The following is a 17,194-nucleotide window of genomic DNA, read 5'->3' as shown; positions in this document are numbered from 1 at the left end:
TAGTAATTTACTTACTGTAGTAAATTTTAAAAGTATCTAACCTGCAAGTCATGAATTTTCTATTCTATTCTATTCTATTCTATTCTATTCTATTCTACAGTCATTTAGCAGATGCTTTTATCCAAAGCGACTTACATATGAGTGAGAACAAAACAAGCACAAAATCAAACAGTAGAGGACATCGTAGGAAGATGCTACTGTCCAGTTGGGCGCAGGCCCTTACATGAAGTACTACGGGCTTTTTTTTTTGTTTTCACCCTTTCCACTCCATAATATCACAGATGGAAAAAGTACAAAGAATTAATACCATAATGTTGCAAAGAACTGGGCTAAGTTCTCCAACTTTCCAACACATATAGCTATACTAATTTTGAAAAGAAAAGAAAAGAAAATAGAAAAGACAAGAGCACATTAACAATGTTAAGAAATGTAAAATCCACCATAAAAATCCACTCATTGAGCTTCGAGGCTGCAGACTCACCATGGGTTTCTTGTACTCATTGGGTTTGATGCAACGAACGAAGAAAGGTTGACAGACGCTAAGAGTTCTCATCAACAGCTCCAGAGATCTTTTAAACTGACTGCTCAAAGTGGGAGAGCGTTTCCTGGTTTCAGCCCCCTAAACACACAAACACAAAATAACAGAAGGGAGAAAATGTCAGGGTCAGAAACAATGAAAACAAGTTTTGCTCTTACTGAGCTGTGACAAGCACCCTCCCAATCTCTAAATATACATCTTTTTCTGACTGACCCTAAACAACAAGAGCTCTGAAACAAGGGTTAAAATAACATTAGTAAACTCAATCGATTAATGTATCGAGTATTTGCTGCTTGATGCCCTCTTGTGGTTATAATAAGAAATGCATTTGATTATCAAATCAGCTTTTTTAACGATGATTTCAATTCATGTCGGTAGTGTCAAAGTTAAATTACCTTTTTAATCAATTGGAAATAAATCCCGACTCATTTGAATTAAAAATAAAAAGTATTGTATTAAAATTTGGTAATAATAATAATAATAATAAAAAAACAACAACAACAAGCTGACAAAGGAATTTTGTATTTTGGGCTTTTGAATTTTTTTTTTTTTAATGTTTGAAAAAATAAGCAAGGTGCTCAGAGCATAAATTATAACTAAACTCTGCAGACATGCTCGATAAATAAGAGTGTACAAACTAGACTAATTGTATGATTTAAACATGACTTTTTGCTGCCATATTCTGCAATAGATTAGATTGGTTAGTATTACTGGTTAACTAATGGTTCATTGTCTTACCCGCACGTGCCCCCGTGTCTGTTCAATGCTCAGTTACTCCAGACTTGATTAAAATATAATCTAGCCGGGAGCTTTCAACTACGGCCAAGTTAAACGCTAAGTTAGAGAAAGTTTTTCATAGTCTGTGTAAAAAAAAGGAATTACAATATACCAGACTCAGACATCTAAGTGATTATTTTTAACGTTTTAACCAGCTGTTCATTTAGTCTGTAAACTAATAAAATGAAATATATATACCGTCCTCCAGTGGTCATAGTTCGGAACTGCAGTGGCACACATATATGCTACAAAAACACATACATTTCTATAAACATATACAAATGACAGACAAGTAATTGAAAATAAATAATTGAGTTATCAATTTACCTTATCTGACATTTAAAGAATAGTTTATTTAAATTTAGTTTTTATATCTTTATGGCGGTGAATCTTAGAATTTATTAGCACTTGCTGCCCTCTTGTGGTTTTTAAAAAGAACTGCATTTAATTATCAAGTTAGCTATTCTAATGATGATTTCAATTCCGGTTGCTAGTTTCAAAATAAAATTTCCCTTTTTACACGATGGGAAATAAAAACTAGAAGTCACATCAATTTAAAATTAAAAGCATTTGGGAAGAAATTGTTAATATTAAAAACAACAATAACAAGCTGACAGGTGATCAAACTATATAAGGAAAGAGGAATTTGGGAATTTTGGCTTTGGAATAGTTATTAAATAAATCATTAATCTAAAGCTAGTTACTACATAAAGTTAGATCAAATTTTATTTCCTCTGTGACTAAATGTAATACAATAAACCACCGCCAGACATTGCAGAGATTATTTTCAAGGTTGCGAATGAACTGTTAATTTAGTCAGTAAACTAATGAAACGGAAAAGTATATACCGCCCCCCAGTGGTCATAGTCTGGAACTGCAGTGGCAAACATCAATGCTGCAAACACATATCTAATTAAAAAAAAACAAAAAAAAACATATAAAAATGACAGACCATTAATTGAAAATATATTGTTGAGTTATCAAATTACCTTATAAAACATTTAGAGAAAAGTTTATTTAATTTTTGTTTTTTATATTTCTATGGGGTCAGATTTGAAAATGTATAGACACTTGCTGCCCTCTAGTGGTTTTAAAAAGAACTGCATTTTTATTGTCAAGTTAACATAATTTTAATTCCAGTCGGTAGTTTAAAAATAAAATTTCCTTTTTAATTGATGGGAAGTCATATCAATTTAAAATTATTTGTCATTAGTAAAAACTAAAATGACAAGCTAATAGGTGATCAAACTATATAAGGAAAGAGGAATTTGGGAATTTTGACTTCGGAATATTTATGAAATAAAGCATTCATTGAAGGCTAGGTACTACATTAGAAAGTTGTTTTCTGTGACTAAATGTAATACAATGAACCACCAGCAGATGTAAGCAGTGATCACTTTAAAGGTTTTGTTTATTTTAGTCTGTTAAACTAAGAAACAGATAAGTGTATACTGCCCTTCAGTGGTTGCAGTTTGGTACTGGAGTGACAAACATCCATATTAAAAACGTATTTGAATTTCCTATAAAATGTCAAAATAACCGTGAAGTGTATCTATTAATAAAATAATTACTTAAGTATAAACAAAATATTTTTAGATGGATTTCGATGGATTTTTTACCCCCTAAACACTTGCATACATTAATTTAGTTGCATATCAGTTATATATGCAAAAAAAATACTTAACCTATGAATACTTCATAAGTTAGGTAATACACACAGAACAAATTACCTGTGTATACTATACTATAGATTGTTGTAAATATGCATGTGTTGTGTGTAGATTCTGATTGTAACCACAGGAATTGAGTACATATATCGTTCAATATTCGTTGATCAGTTTAAGTTCAGTTCCAACAAATATCTTCAGAATAACTTCCAAAGTTTATCAAATGTTTATTGCAATAGTTACTTACACAGACCATGAAAAGGTTGCTAAGCTGATATTTTTTCCTAGTGTTAGGTCACTGCTTAAGGTGTTATCAAAGTCATATATACTAAGAAATAAAACCATAAAAAAGTTATCTAATTTAATTTAAAAAAATGCTACAAAATTTAGATATAATTAAAATTCATATATTTTATTTTACTATAAGATATCTTTTACTCATTTTTAGTTTTATCTAATCAACCAAGAGGATATGTGTGATAGCCTATATTTTATTTATTTAATCCCCAGATAGGGCTGAGAATTCACATAATATAGGCAATGAAACCATTTTATATGTCATCATTCAAGCACTGTGGTTGATTTCTGTAGTTTAAACAGTATTTTTTAAATGTCTTTATTTCTCGACTTTTCGCACAGTTTTGAGTTTTGATTTAATTAATGGTTTTAAAACACTTAGATTCTTTAATATATCTTATATAGCCCCTCCAAATAACACCAACAAAAAACAAAATAAAACAAAACAAAACAAAAAAATTACAACTGTCCTTTTTATTGTTATAGTCTTGGCTGCAGTCAAATCATCAGACATCCTGATATTTTTTATGTTTTAATTTTCTTTTTCAATCAATCACGATTTTAAATACTTAATTTTAAAGTAAAATACGCACTTTGTGGTTTTTATATATATTTTTTTAAAGCTTTTAGATAGATACTCTAGATATTTATTAAATGTATTATGAAAGTACAGACCGGAATTATTTTCATGGTTACAAAAGCTAACTTGATAATGGGTGCTATTTCTCATTACTACCACAAGAGGGCAGCAACTGTACATGAGTTCAATAGAACTGCCAAATCCAATAGAACCGGCTTTCAGTTTAAAAAAAACAAAAACAAACCCAAACAATATATATATATATAAAAAAAAACCCCAAAAACATAACACAACAAAAATATGATCTAAAGACTCCGCGGTGCATGGCGCAATTAAGAATTGGAATAAAATTTTTATTTATAGTTAAATCATAATTCCATAAATAATAACTGCAATTATTTGTTTTTTATAGGGCTACTTATGTGCGTTATTATTTAGTCTAATTACACAGACCATGAAAAGGTTTTTCCAACTTTTTGTTTATGCCTAGTGTTGGTTAAAGTTTTTTATTTGCCAAAAAAAAAAAAGGGATATCTACTAAATTCAGTGTTGATCAGTAGTGCAGTTCTCATTCTTGCCACGAGAGGGCAGTAAATATTCATAAATCTCGTAGAACTGACATTTAGTCTTTTAGCACGTGGTTTAAATGTTAGCCTACTTTATGAAAATTATTACAGTACTATAAAAACAAAATCAGACAATACCATGTATAAAATTGATACTGATCAAACTATCAAAAAGGAATATAAGTTTTTATATTGGGAGTTTAGCCTTTCGGAATGCATACTTAAAGATGTTTTTAATACGCTCAAAATATTAAAGGTGATTAAATTCTGTCAGCGTGTTTAGAAAGTAGTGGAAGAGGAAAACACATGGCTTTTCAAACAAGAGGAGTCTTATCTCAGTCATAAAAATATTAACTATTGGATTCCCATGTAATGTGAATACTCAGCTCTTTATGTGTTCAAAACACTGTAACACACCAGTACGGTAGAATAAAATCAAAGTTAGCCAGCAAAAGCATCTTATATTCACAATTGTTAGAATTTATATTATATAATTGGATGGATTGGACAATTACCTTAATTTAATTTAATTTAATTGTAGTATATATCTCTTTTGATAACACCATCAGCACTGAAATCAGTAAACTTGATAAGTAAATAAGTTTAAAGCTTTTTTAAAGCGTTAATGTAATTAAAAAATGTGTTATGAAAAAACAAGAAAATATTAGTGTTATGATGCATATCAGCTTTTCAGATTAATAAAAAAAAATGGTTACTATGACAAGAGATGAGACAAAGTATGCAGAACGAATAATTTCAGATGTGATGATGGAATGAAAGAGAGATGATGAGAAATGGATTCTTGTCATTTTGGAGACTGGGATTTATTGTATTGTTGTTACCTTCAGAAGTGTTGTGGCACCTGGAGCATAGCCACACAGAAACTGGAAAGAAGCAGCACAGTACCCCCCCCCCCACCCCCACGCCCCGCCACCCACACACAAACACACATACACAAAGAGGGAAGACAGATATGAGGGTTACTGAGAAACACATCACATGCAAGAAGAAGAAGAAATGAAAAAGAAACAGCCTGCAGAAGAAGAAAACAACCAGAAACGGTATCCATAATCTTAAATAGCAAGAAGCTGTAAATGTGTGGTTGAAAACTCCACACATAATCTTTAATATGGACTGTAATGTCACAAATATATCAATCAATATTTAACTGTACCACCTAAATGGCTATTAAGTTAAGGACTCAACAACTTTCTTATCATGTTACCCAACATTCAGAATATATCATGGATGTGCAAAGGAGAACTGGACACAGAGTTTCTAGATTTATGTCTCCATTTATAATGAAGTGATGAAACATTTCCAACCTTCCTCATGTGGCGCTTGTATGAACTGTAGATCTGCATTTCTGACCTAAAGACACTCATGATGACATCTGCTGTTAAACATTTCCCTGGCTGAGCAGACTGACTAGACTTTGCATGGTTTTGGTTGGTGTTACAGGACAGACCTGAAGGCTCCACAACAAAAAAGCACAAAGAAAACTACACAACTTTTGTTTCATGTGATTTATAATCGAGTCCAGTTCTCCCTCCCACACCCACGGAGTACTGTTTTGTGAAAATCTTAATGCAGAGTGGTTCATGGAGATGGTACAGATGTGTAATATTGCGTGTTTGCTTGTTACCATAGCAACATCGGCCTGGAAGATTTGTTTGATGAACTTGTTTTTGGATGAGTGAACAAGCTGAATGATGTCTCCGTATAAAGTGTCTCTGTTTTTTTCCAGAAAACCTGAAAAACACACACACACACACACACACACACACACACACACACACACACACACACACACACACACACACACACACACACACACACACACACACACACACACACACACTTTGTTACAACATGCATGTAGAAAACAAGTATCTTTGTATTTATTCTTTATTCCTTTTAACTCTTAACTCAGCACTCAGAGTTGGAAGATAACATACAACCTAATTCATTCGATCATTCATTCATTCATTCATTCATTCATGCTGACATTTTTAAGCTAATAATAATTTTATGTTTACAAAAATTAATAGATCTATTTGTTTATTATTTAAAATTGATGTATTTTCTTATTTTTTCCACTGAAACAAACAACTTGATCTTTAAAACATCTTGTTGATCCAATAAATTGTCTTTAAACTGTCTATTACCTGTAAATGAACATCCTATAAACGGTCTATAAACAGTCTATAAACAGTTTATAAATTGTCTCTATTCTTGTCTGTTTACAACCGAACTGAATTCAGACATTATCCTCTTTAGAGACTCTTGTCTTTGCTGTGTGAAGCAAGTCTGACCTTTTGTTTCATAATAAACAACTCCAGCGAAGTGCTGGATGCCAAACTGAGTCTCATAGTTGTTCTTTGGTGGGATGTAGTTTGTGTTGAGTTTGTGCTGAAAGTTGAGCTTGTTCAGCATGGTGGTGTCAGTACCCTGCAGGACACAGAAAAACACAGGAACTGCGTTCCCGTTAGTAGAAATAGGCTTTTAAACTCTTAAACAAACTCTATGTGAACGTAGCAAAGACAAAACAGACTATGAGACATCTATGTCTTCATGAGACGGAGGTCCAACACCTGATGAAGGACGTCCAGCTTTAGTGGTTTAACCAGACCTACAGAAGAAGCACAAACTGGAGACTTGCTGAAGAAGTAGCCTGCCTGCTACGTAACCAGGTGATGGAAGCTGAAGATGACATTGCAGGAAGAGAAACCAGTAAATTCCAAACAAAGGAAGTTATGTTGAACTTTTGTACCTTGGGAAATTTGCTCTCTTCATCAATGAGCGAGATGATATTCATGGGTTTGATGGCGATCATATCCAGAGCGTCCTGGTTGTCAGTGAACTCGATGTGCTGCCAGTTGATGTTTTCCAAGTTGTACTCCTCCTGCTCCAGCTTGAATACATGACGGACGAAGAACTGCTGCAGGTTCTCGTTGGCGAAGTTGATGCAGAGCTGCTCAAAGCTGCAGGAGAACAAAAAGGTGCAAGACAACTGAAGAGGATGAGGGGAAAAAAATACCCTTCATCTTGTGCTTTTAAAGTAACGAGGGAGTGAAGCTCAGAGGTAAGCTGGTCATGTGACTGCACAGCAGCACCTCAGTCCTGTTACTGTGGAACAAACCTTTCTATAAAACGGGATCATTGGTTATAGAAACTTTATTATCTGCTTTCATTAAACATTTGCATTTAAGCTTCAACCTTCAGTCTGAACATCTGTATTTCTGTCAGTCTTTCATCATGTGGTGGAACTATTCTTTAGTTACCACATGTCCTGATGTCAGTTTACACATGCTGCAACGTTAAACCATTTTCTTAATGTTTTTATAGGTTAATGTGTTCCGGGGTCCGGCTCATTTATGCTGATTTATGTTCCCTGTCAGCAAAAATAACTTATGTCAGGAAGGTGATGTTGTTTCATTATATGACCTGTTGAAAATGAAAAGTTATTATTATTATTATTATTATTATTAATAATAATAATAATAATAATAATAATAATAATAATAATAATAATAATAATAATAATAATAATAATGAGAACAGAAGAATGAGTCAACAATGCTTAAAATAAAAATTTGTGAGCTTTTTACCTGTTGACAGTGAAATTTTCAAAGCCAAAAATGTCCAGCAGTCCGATACAACGTCTGAGAGATTTGGGATGTGAGGACGGAGGCTTGTAAATGGCTGCATTGATCTTCTCTACAATCCACACAAACAAACGCCCATAAATACCCTGCAGACAAACACGCACACACAGACCAAGTCAGCATTTAGAAATTCAGCTTTGTGGAGGTTTCTGATCTGTATTAATGCAATCAACTATTTTATTCATGCACATTTAGGTAACAGTAATTGATAAAATATATTGTTAAATTTAGTTCTGTGTCTTTCTGTTTGCTGTTTCTGCATCACTAGTGGTGGATTCATATTATTCCTGTGATCTACAGGTGGTAAAAAGATTTGAACTGAGACATGGATTAACTAAAGCTAATAGACGATGTAATGATTTTTGTGTTGCACCTTAACAAAAGCATCCCGGACATCCAGAGCTTGTTCCATGCTGAGTGGCGTGGAGACGGTCTCACCTCTGGTGATCAGTGTTCGGCTGGTCAGACAGTTCATCAGATCTTTACCGTCCACCTAAACACACAAACACAGGATCTCATTCAGCATCAGTCTGCTCAGGTTGAGCGGCGACTTTATGGATTTATAATAATAATATAACAAGTCTTCTGGTGTTGTTCAGCAAGAATTAGTGAGAGTTCATTAGAGATCATTAGAATTTGAGGAGCGGTCCTCTGCATGTGCATATATGTGTAATATGTAACATGTATGTATGTGAGATATTACTAAGTGTGTTTTTTAAATGTTGTTTACTTGCATACTTAGTTTTTATCAGTGTATGCTTTGTTACATGTCACCTCTAGCAGTGTAGCAGCGGTGGTGAGATGCGCACTGGAAACAACCTCGCAGGCATCCAGGTTGTCATAGCTACGAGCTGCAAAGTAAAAAATGAACAGAGCATGTTATTTCTTTTAAAATGAAAGATGGTTAAATATGAGGCATTGAAACAAACAAATATGAGCTTAATGCAAGATATTATAGAAGAAACGTATATGTGGATTGCAGTTGACAGACACACTCAATGCAAAGGTTTTCCATAAAGAGTCTTACTCGAAGTTAAACCCTTATAAAGACATTTATTAAACTACAGGGAGACTTAGAATCACACAGCAGGGCTGGATGTTATGAGGAACAAGTAGCATGTTTGTTTGCATGTGTTGCATGTAGTACTTCACCTTCATATTGCAGGTTCCCCATGTGTAATATTGCAGCCAGAAGCTTTGAAATCTCCCAGTTCTCCTTGTCAGTAAACATCAGAACCTGAGCAAGTACAAGAAAGGAAAACACTCATTAACATACTTTCCAAGAAAACTAAAATAAATGGTGTAAAAAGATCAATAATAAGGTCACAACCTTCATTGCAGAGCGAATGTTGGAGTACTCTTTCATGTCATCTCGGCCATCACAAACTGTACACTTCCCCTGCAGAGACAGAAAGACAAATGGGAAACTAAATTTTCCTTTAAGACACAGAAAAATGGGAAATGTCACTGCAGAACGTCAGTTTTTCTTCTTATGATTGCCAGTGAAGTTCTTCATCCCTTTATAGCAAGGAGAACAAGCTTCTTATCATCTTAGAGGAAAATTGATAATCAAAGTATTTACAATGAATTTAAGGAATTCATTGATTATTCTGATTATAAGAAAAGAGCTGTTGTCCCTTTTAAAATGTTAACTTTTTTCTAGTTCCCACAGCCTCCCAGTTCATCATCGACTGGAAAAACTGGTCAAATTCTTAACAATGTGACTGATTAATGTCTATGTTTACATTAGAAAAACAATACTCACAATGGTCAGGTAGTTGTAGTCTGTGGCTTTACTCAGACCCAACTTCTTCTTCTCTTCCACAGTCATGCCCCTCAGCATGCAGTAGAAGATGTGATAGTTTCTCTCATCGAACGCCTGAAGGAAAAAATAAAGTCAGAAATCTAGCCTTTTTACATAATGTAGAAAATTCTGATTTATGTTTATTCCTTGACATTAAATCTCATGCTGGACCAGCACAGAATAAGAATGGTTTGCATTCACATACTTCAAATTAACACATTTTACACAACCACAAAGTTGTGAATATGCAATATAGATTATACAGAGATCTCACTCTGTTCAGTTACTTTATCAGTTTTCAATACAAAACAAAACAGATTTCCTCTGTGGTCATAGATAACCACTGTTTTTTGTAACTTCTTTGCTTCCTTAAACACTGCACATCATTTTACTCAAACTTTTCTTTTTTAAAATCTTTTTATGGTGAACATGTTTCCTTTAGCATCCTCAAACCCACATGCATCCTGCCGTGGGATTACATGTTGGCGCTGATCCCATCAATGGGGTGAGGTTGTGCTGGAGGCTTACCTGTCGACAGACCCTGGACTTCTCCAGTAGGTATTGCTCTATCTTGGCTCCCTCTATGGCTCCTCTCTTGTTGAAGTGGATGTCAATATATTTCCCAAAACGTGATGAATTGTCATTGCGGATTGTTTTTGCATTTCCAAAGGCTGGAAGAGAACAATATATGCAATAAGGCTGCACAGATACGTGCGTACTTTTATAAATATTTGACTGTTCAAAAGCAGAAATCTTAAATAGATGTCATCATGTATGTTGTGTCCTTTAACTGGAGTAATTGTTATGTGTGATGCATGTTGCGTGGTGTGATGATGGCTCTTTCTTTCCTCTGAGGTTTTCATATTTTTAAGATTATCCCTGTCATGCACCTACAGAGTACAGGATGTAAAAGATGTTTCATGTTTTATCACATATTCACCAGCTAAACAAGATATTTATCATCCTATCTAAAACTGAAAACTGAAGACAATCTACTCATTAAACATGTCACATGTCGGACAGTCACAGGACCAACAACAGGTGATAAACAGCCTCCGCACAAATCTCTTTTATAGATGTGTGAAAAGGTCTTGGCTAGTTCTGCATTATTTTAGTTACATTTAATGGAGTAAAAGGTCTGAAATTACTCCAAATTGTGGCATCTGAATTTAAGGTAATGCTTCGAACCCACAGCACGAGGTGACGTTAGTACAAGCTACAAACAAGGGTTCACCAAAGTAATCAGAAAAATTGCATCGGTTATGATATTAGTACTGTGCAAACACCTGTATTTTATCCTTAACCATAATCACTATTTAATCTTAACCAAGTAGTCTTTATTTGGATCAATAATCATGTGTCAATCAAGAACAGAAAGAAAAGTAAGTTCATTTTACGGACAGCAAACTAAACCTGAGACAGATTTACAGGTTGGATGAAAATAGGCGAGCACAATCCGAAGCATCCAACGTCGTAATTCTGTAGAAGCTGTGTGCGCCCACCTTCTAGTATGGGGTTGGCTTCCAGGACCTGCTGTTCTATCCAGGAGTGTTGACCACTGATGGCTGCCAGGAACTGCAGGATCAACTTGGTGCTTTCTGTTTTTCCTGCTCCAGACTCTCCACTGTGGAGCCGCAGCATCGGCGATGACAGACAATCAAAGTGGGAAAAGAACAAAGGTTTTACAGTCCCATCATGCTGCACAGCTGTGCAACACATTAAGTATAATTTAAGCTATTTACTTGATATTCCTGATTCAGGCAGTGTTAATCAAACTTATCAAAGCCAGCAAATGAAATTCATGTTTGTTAATTTTGTAGTATAGAAAGGGAATAAAAAGATTTGGTATCTTTCTAAATACTAAGTGTCAGTAGAAAAAACTATGACCTATCTATCAATGCGCACCAGTTTTTATTTTTAGCTGATTTATTTAACAATGTCATGTAATATCCAGCCCTATTTTATCACATTTTTTCACTGTTACAGCTTTTTCTCTTTTGCAGGAAGACTGCCGCCATGTTTTTTGTTTGCTTGTTTTTATTTGTCTGTATGTCCATGAGTTTTTAAAGTATTTGGACAGCAAGCTTTAGCTGATTGTGGTGGTATTCATTTGCAAAGTTATACAAACGTTATTATCTGTACCAGTAAGCTATGCTCAATGATCAGACTTGGAATTCTGAAATATCTTGCACATCAGCAGGGCCAGAGTGGTGTTGTCTGCTGCTGTTATGGACATGCCACCCTTTTTACTTAAAATCTTTCCTACCTGATGATGCAGCACTGGTCCCGGTTGTTCCTCTGCATGTTGAAGTAACAGTTGTCAGCAATAGCAAAGATGTGGGGGGGCATTTCACCAATCTTCTTATTAGTATAGAGGCGGATCTGGTCAGCAGTGTAGATGGGCAGAAGCTGATAAGGGTTGACAGCCACCAGGATGGAGCCTGTATATGTCTGCATACAGAGGAAAATAAATTAATACTTTCAGGAGTGTTTCTTATTTTAGATTTGATTTAGAGACTTTTTGTTGTGTCATGATCTCTCAAAAGGATGACCAGTTTAATTCCTGGACGGGGACATGGAGGGAATCAGAGAGATGGTTAAATGTTATTGTTTGTTGTACACCTGTTGAAATATGGCTGCTGTACTGGTGCTACTTATGACAAAAAATTAAACCCAGATAAAAGGTAAATGTGTTAAATGATTATAGATTTAGTTTTTTCAGTACAGGCACGTTTGTTAGAAATTTATTGATCAGAATAATTAAAAGTGATTCCTTGATGGAAATAAATGACAAAGTAATACAACATACAAGCATTAATAAAGTGGCAGGTAACACAGACATAGACATAGACATAGACATAATAATAATAATAATAATAATAATAATAATAATAATAATTTCTATCTGCTTTTAACATTTTATAACAAAACCGAGTAAAAGCAAATCAACAAAAAATCAAGTGCCTGTTAAGCACACCAGATTCCGTTGTTTATAGTTAGAGGAAGAGAACAGCGAGCTTGTAGACGAGCTGATGCATGTCTCGCAGCTCAGATGTTGAAGGATGACAAAGAGAACGTATCAGTATTCACCAGGAGAGAACAAGCAGCCATGTTGGTATTAAATCGCCATTTAAGCGGCCTGCAGTGTTCAGCTTGTGAGCTTGGTTACCAGTAAACCCAAGTGAGACACCACAGATGATGCAAGGTGTAAGAAAAGCAACCCCGACGCTTTGGTTTTGGTTTCATGGGACAGAAACTAAACATTTATAACATGCATCAGACATGCCGTTTACAGATAAAGTTGAATATGACATGAGCTGCATGCTGATATTTTATGGCCATGCAGGAGTCAGATTAAGGTATTTATTTAATAAAAGCATTATAGCATACATATTTCCCTTCTGAAGATGCCTCTCTCTATAACATTGTTTTCTAAACTTGTTGCTTGGGACCAACATCTAAAACAAGCAGGACAGTCGGTGCCAAGAACAGGACTGGGAAACATCTCCAACACCATGCCTGAACTGCATGAACTGACTTACCCTGCCACCACAGTTTGTCTTCAGAGGAAACAGAAAGGAGGAAAAGCGGGTCAAAGGAGAGAAAAAAGTATGAAATTGAGATGAGAGCAGAAAAATGCCAAAAGCAGGAAGGATTTGTAAGATATGATATCCTCTTGATAAAAAATAAATGGACTGAAATTAAGAAATTGAGAAAAAAATAAACTCCCGCAGTTTTTAACCTGTGATTTGTCATTATTATCATTTTTTAACTAAAACATTTTGTTGCAGCAATAACAGAGCCAGCAGTGTTAAGAAAGAGGAGCGTGTGGTAAGATTTTAAAGAGATGAAGAAAAGCTTTTATTGTCTGAATAACTCATAATGTGTGTTTATCAAAAATATACTTCTCATAGAACATTTATTTAAAATAAAGGTAATATAAATAAAAATTGTTCTCATAAGTATGAATTTTGTGTAATTTTTATATAATTCTATGTAATCATATTTCACTATAAAAGTGTATTTAATCTAATATTTTAAAATGAATATACCCAGAATGCAATATGCTGTATTAATTTTTTTAAATAAAAGATTTTGCTTCGTCATTTTGACTACGACTTTACATTCACACCTGGTAGTTACTTGTAGTTGATGTATGAATAAGGAAAAAAAGGGATATATTATGATTAGTATGCATTTATATAAACATTTCTTTGACATAAGCAATAATAAGAGTAATTAATTGTCATATTTTTAAAGACTTGAGCTTTTAATACACATATTTTTCCCTGTATTTGATGAGTAGCTTTTTAGTTTATGCATTTTAAAATCTGTAAAATGATGTAGAAATGCTCACATAAATGAGTTTTTCTCTGTATCTAATGAGCAGGTTTCGGAGGATGCCAGCTTCATTAAGGTCCCCCAGTCGGATCATATCTTCCACACCGTGGATGGAGGTGGGATGCATTGGCTTGATGTTGGTGGCATTCTGGGGGGAGATCCAGTGCTCCTGAAAGGGAAGTTTAACAAGTTGATAAGAAAAACAGAAATGCATTGGATCCAAATACAGCACAATTTTAAAAAAGAAAAAATTCAACAATGAATTTACTTGGTGCTTATAACGTCTTTAAAACATGGCAGTTAATCACTACGTTAATGCATAGCAGTATCAGTAATAGAGTACAAAATGCTATTATAGAGTAATAACTAAAGTTATGTATTGGTAAGTATTATTAACAACTGTTAGGAATTATTACATACACAGTTCAGCATTTTCAACCACAACCAGAAATGAAACGTGTATTTGTTCTAAATGAGTATAAACGTTTCTGTGCTTACATTTCCTTCATCATCCAACACCTGGATCTGTCCTGAGTCACAGAGCTTGACGACAGCACCGATTGGAACTTCAAACTCCCTTCCAGTCTTCAAGTCCAACCAGACATAGTCCCCCTGCACAGAAATTATACTTAATGAAAGATTACAACTGTGATCATGGTCTTTAATTTAACCAAATCCTAAAGGATTAGAGAAATATTTAAATTTTGAATAAAGGTCAAAATAGTTATCATGCGGAAGGGAACTATCAGAGGTGAAATAAGGTCCTGAAATCTTTCAAACTCTAGTCAGACTGTTCTTTAACTTCTACATCAAGCCTGATTAGTACCAGTAAATTAACTCTGTCTATCAAATAAATGTTGCATTCTGCGAAAAGAAACAGGAGGCAAACTGAACCAAGCAAACAGATCTTCCTACACTAGAAACAGTTGAGAAACAAAAAAGTAATGTATTTTTTGTTAAATAATAATAAATTGGAAAAACAGGGACACTGAACTCCAAGACAGCTGTCAAACAGGAGAAAACGATCAGTTCAGAGATGTGAACACATCACAAAACAACAACAAAGTAGTTTCACTTTATCACACATTATCACAAATTAAAGTTCTGTTACTGGTCTATAAAGCTCTGAATGGTTTAGGACCAAAGTACATCAGAGACCTCCTGTCCCATTATGAACATACCAGACCCTTCAGGTCATCTGCATAAGGTGTTTACTAGAGTCAGTTTGGTTAATCAGTTTGGGATTCCTTTAGAGACATGGCGGTGACACGTGGCAGACAGTACCAAAGTGGGGCCATGTTATCTGTATATACAAACTGCTTTATGGAAGATAAGCAGCCACACAAAAACACATACACATACATATGATGCATACCGGCAGGAGTGTGGTGTGTTTCATCACAGTATTGACATTGCGTATCAATGCCCATTTGGCTTGATCCTTCTCATAGAGCTCTACGTAGTCCCGTCGCTTGTACATCTTCACATTCCCAGTTCAAACTCACAGACATGTGGAGTCCAGCAAAATTATCCAGCATTAACAGTATCTTGTTCAAAGATTATCCACATATACAGGTGGTAAAATATGTGACCTGATCTGATCTTTGCTTAAAGTTGCCTCTGTGTCTTCGCTACAGAGACACTGAGAGGTAGAGTTTGACAGAACAAGCAGCTGTCATTGAAAATCAAACTCAAAAACTCTTCATGTTCTTCAAGCTCAGTTCATCACACGTTGAATTTATGCAGTGCACTCCTGTTTTTCTTCACTTAATTGCTCTTGAAAAAGTTCAGTGAGGTCCAGAAGTAAATATCCTAGAGTCTAGCAAAAAAACAAACAAGCAAACAAAAAACAACCAAACAAAAAAAATTTAAAAACAACAAAATCCGGATCGGAGCCTTCAATTTTCTTCAGATTTCCTCTTCACTCCAAAAATGTCCATAAAGAAATCAGTTAAAAATATTAGAAAAGATTCAGGCTACTGCTGAGTTGCACATGTCTTTAAAGTACAATAACATTTTGAAGCAGTCCTCTTCCTCTCTTACTCCCTGCACTCAGTCTTTGTTAACCACCCCTCTACAGCCTCCCCTGTTGTCCATGGCAACAGGATGTCACTTCCTCCTCAGGTGTGCTTTATGGTGTTGGATTTCTGGTTATATCCACTTTACTACTGTTATCCTTCTAGAGTTTTGAAGGTGTCTTGTCACATCAGCCAATATAAACCCCTGCCCGCTTTTCTGTGTTTTCCACTCTAAGTTTTTAGCAGATCTGTGGCTTTAAAGACCGAGTGCCAACAGTTTTGTCCTCAGTGAAATATCACCTCCCGTCCCAACCTTCCATCTTCTCTTTGACCTATCTAATGCCTAATGTCTAATATCACAGATATTTGAACATCTTATAAATTGTTTGACATAAACTAGTACAGACCGTGATGATTTCCAAACAAGCTTCCATCTCAGATAAAGAGCAAGATCACAACCCTGCTTTGAAAAATCTGATACCTGTAATACTCACAAATTTAGTTAGCATGTTCATTTTACTCTCTGAAAGACCCAGCTGTCTGTTTTGTTTTATTTCCTTCCTTTTATTCCTATACTGTAAGAAAAAGAGCAATAGGAAGAATGCTAACTGTATAGCATGAGATATAAGATGTTGACTTAGGGCAGAATGTCTAAGTTTGCGTGTATAGGGGAGGTGAATAGTTGTTAGAGTTTGTGTTACATACATGTCAGTTTAATTAAGTAAATACTCTGTCTGGCAAACTGAGCCACCTGAACATTACACCACTACGCACCTGTTGCACACACACATGCAGACACAGCCTGTGACAGAACAAGCAGAAGCGAGCAGGGCTAATGACAAACTATCAGAAGCCAAATGTTGAATTATTCAACACCAAAGATCTGTTGAGTGTCTTTCTTTCTGTCTCTTCTTTTGTATTACTATACCTGGACTTTT

The 17,194-nt window shown here is 34.9% G+C and overlaps 1 protein-coding gene across 1 annotated transcript in view; it reads right to left on the bottom strand.

The window, feature by feature from the left end:
- The window catches only part of myo7aa (myosin VIIAa), a gene marked incomplete at its 5' end in the record, with an annotated part of 37,183 nt that extends 21,465 nt beyond the window's left edge, over nucleotides 1–15,718 (bottom strand). The window contains 16 exons of the mRNA XM_079246941.1: nucleotides 482–619; nucleotides 6,071–6,177; nucleotides 6,741–6,876; nucleotides 7,199–7,409; nucleotides 8,037–8,179; nucleotides 8,467–8,586; nucleotides 8,868–8,944; nucleotides 9,246–9,330; nucleotides 9,424–9,492; nucleotides 9,859–9,972; nucleotides 10,426–10,568; nucleotides 11,400–11,521; nucleotides 12,164–12,348; nucleotides 14,255–14,407; nucleotides 14,737–14,850; nucleotides 15,614–15,718. Coding sequence (XP_079103067.1) covers nucleotides 482–619; nucleotides 6,071–6,177; nucleotides 6,741–6,876; nucleotides 7,199–7,409; nucleotides 8,037–8,179; nucleotides 8,467–8,586; nucleotides 8,868–8,944; nucleotides 9,246–9,330; nucleotides 9,424–9,492; nucleotides 9,859–9,972; nucleotides 10,426–10,568; nucleotides 11,400–11,521; nucleotides 12,164–12,348; nucleotides 14,255–14,407; nucleotides 14,737–14,850; nucleotides 15,614–15,718 — 2,022 coding nt within the window. The remainder of the gene's footprint in view (nucleotides 1–481; nucleotides 620–6,070; nucleotides 6,178–6,740; nucleotides 6,877–7,198; nucleotides 7,410–8,036; nucleotides 8,180–8,466; nucleotides 8,587–8,867; nucleotides 8,945–9,245; nucleotides 9,331–9,423; nucleotides 9,493–9,858; nucleotides 9,973–10,425; nucleotides 10,569–11,399; nucleotides 11,522–12,163; nucleotides 12,349–14,254; nucleotides 14,408–14,736; nucleotides 14,851–15,613) is intronic.
- Between the last annotated feature and the right edge of the window lie 1,476 nt (nucleotides 15,719–17,194).

The sequence above is a fragment of the Telmatherina bonti genome (genome assembly GCF_933228915.1).
Source record: "Telmatherina bonti genome assembly, chromosome: 9".
Lineage (NCBI taxonomy): Eukaryota > Metazoa > Chordata > Actinopteri > Atheriniformes > Telmatherinidae > Telmatherina > Telmatherina bonti.
This window is presented reverse-complemented; position numbering and strand designations above follow the sequence as displayed.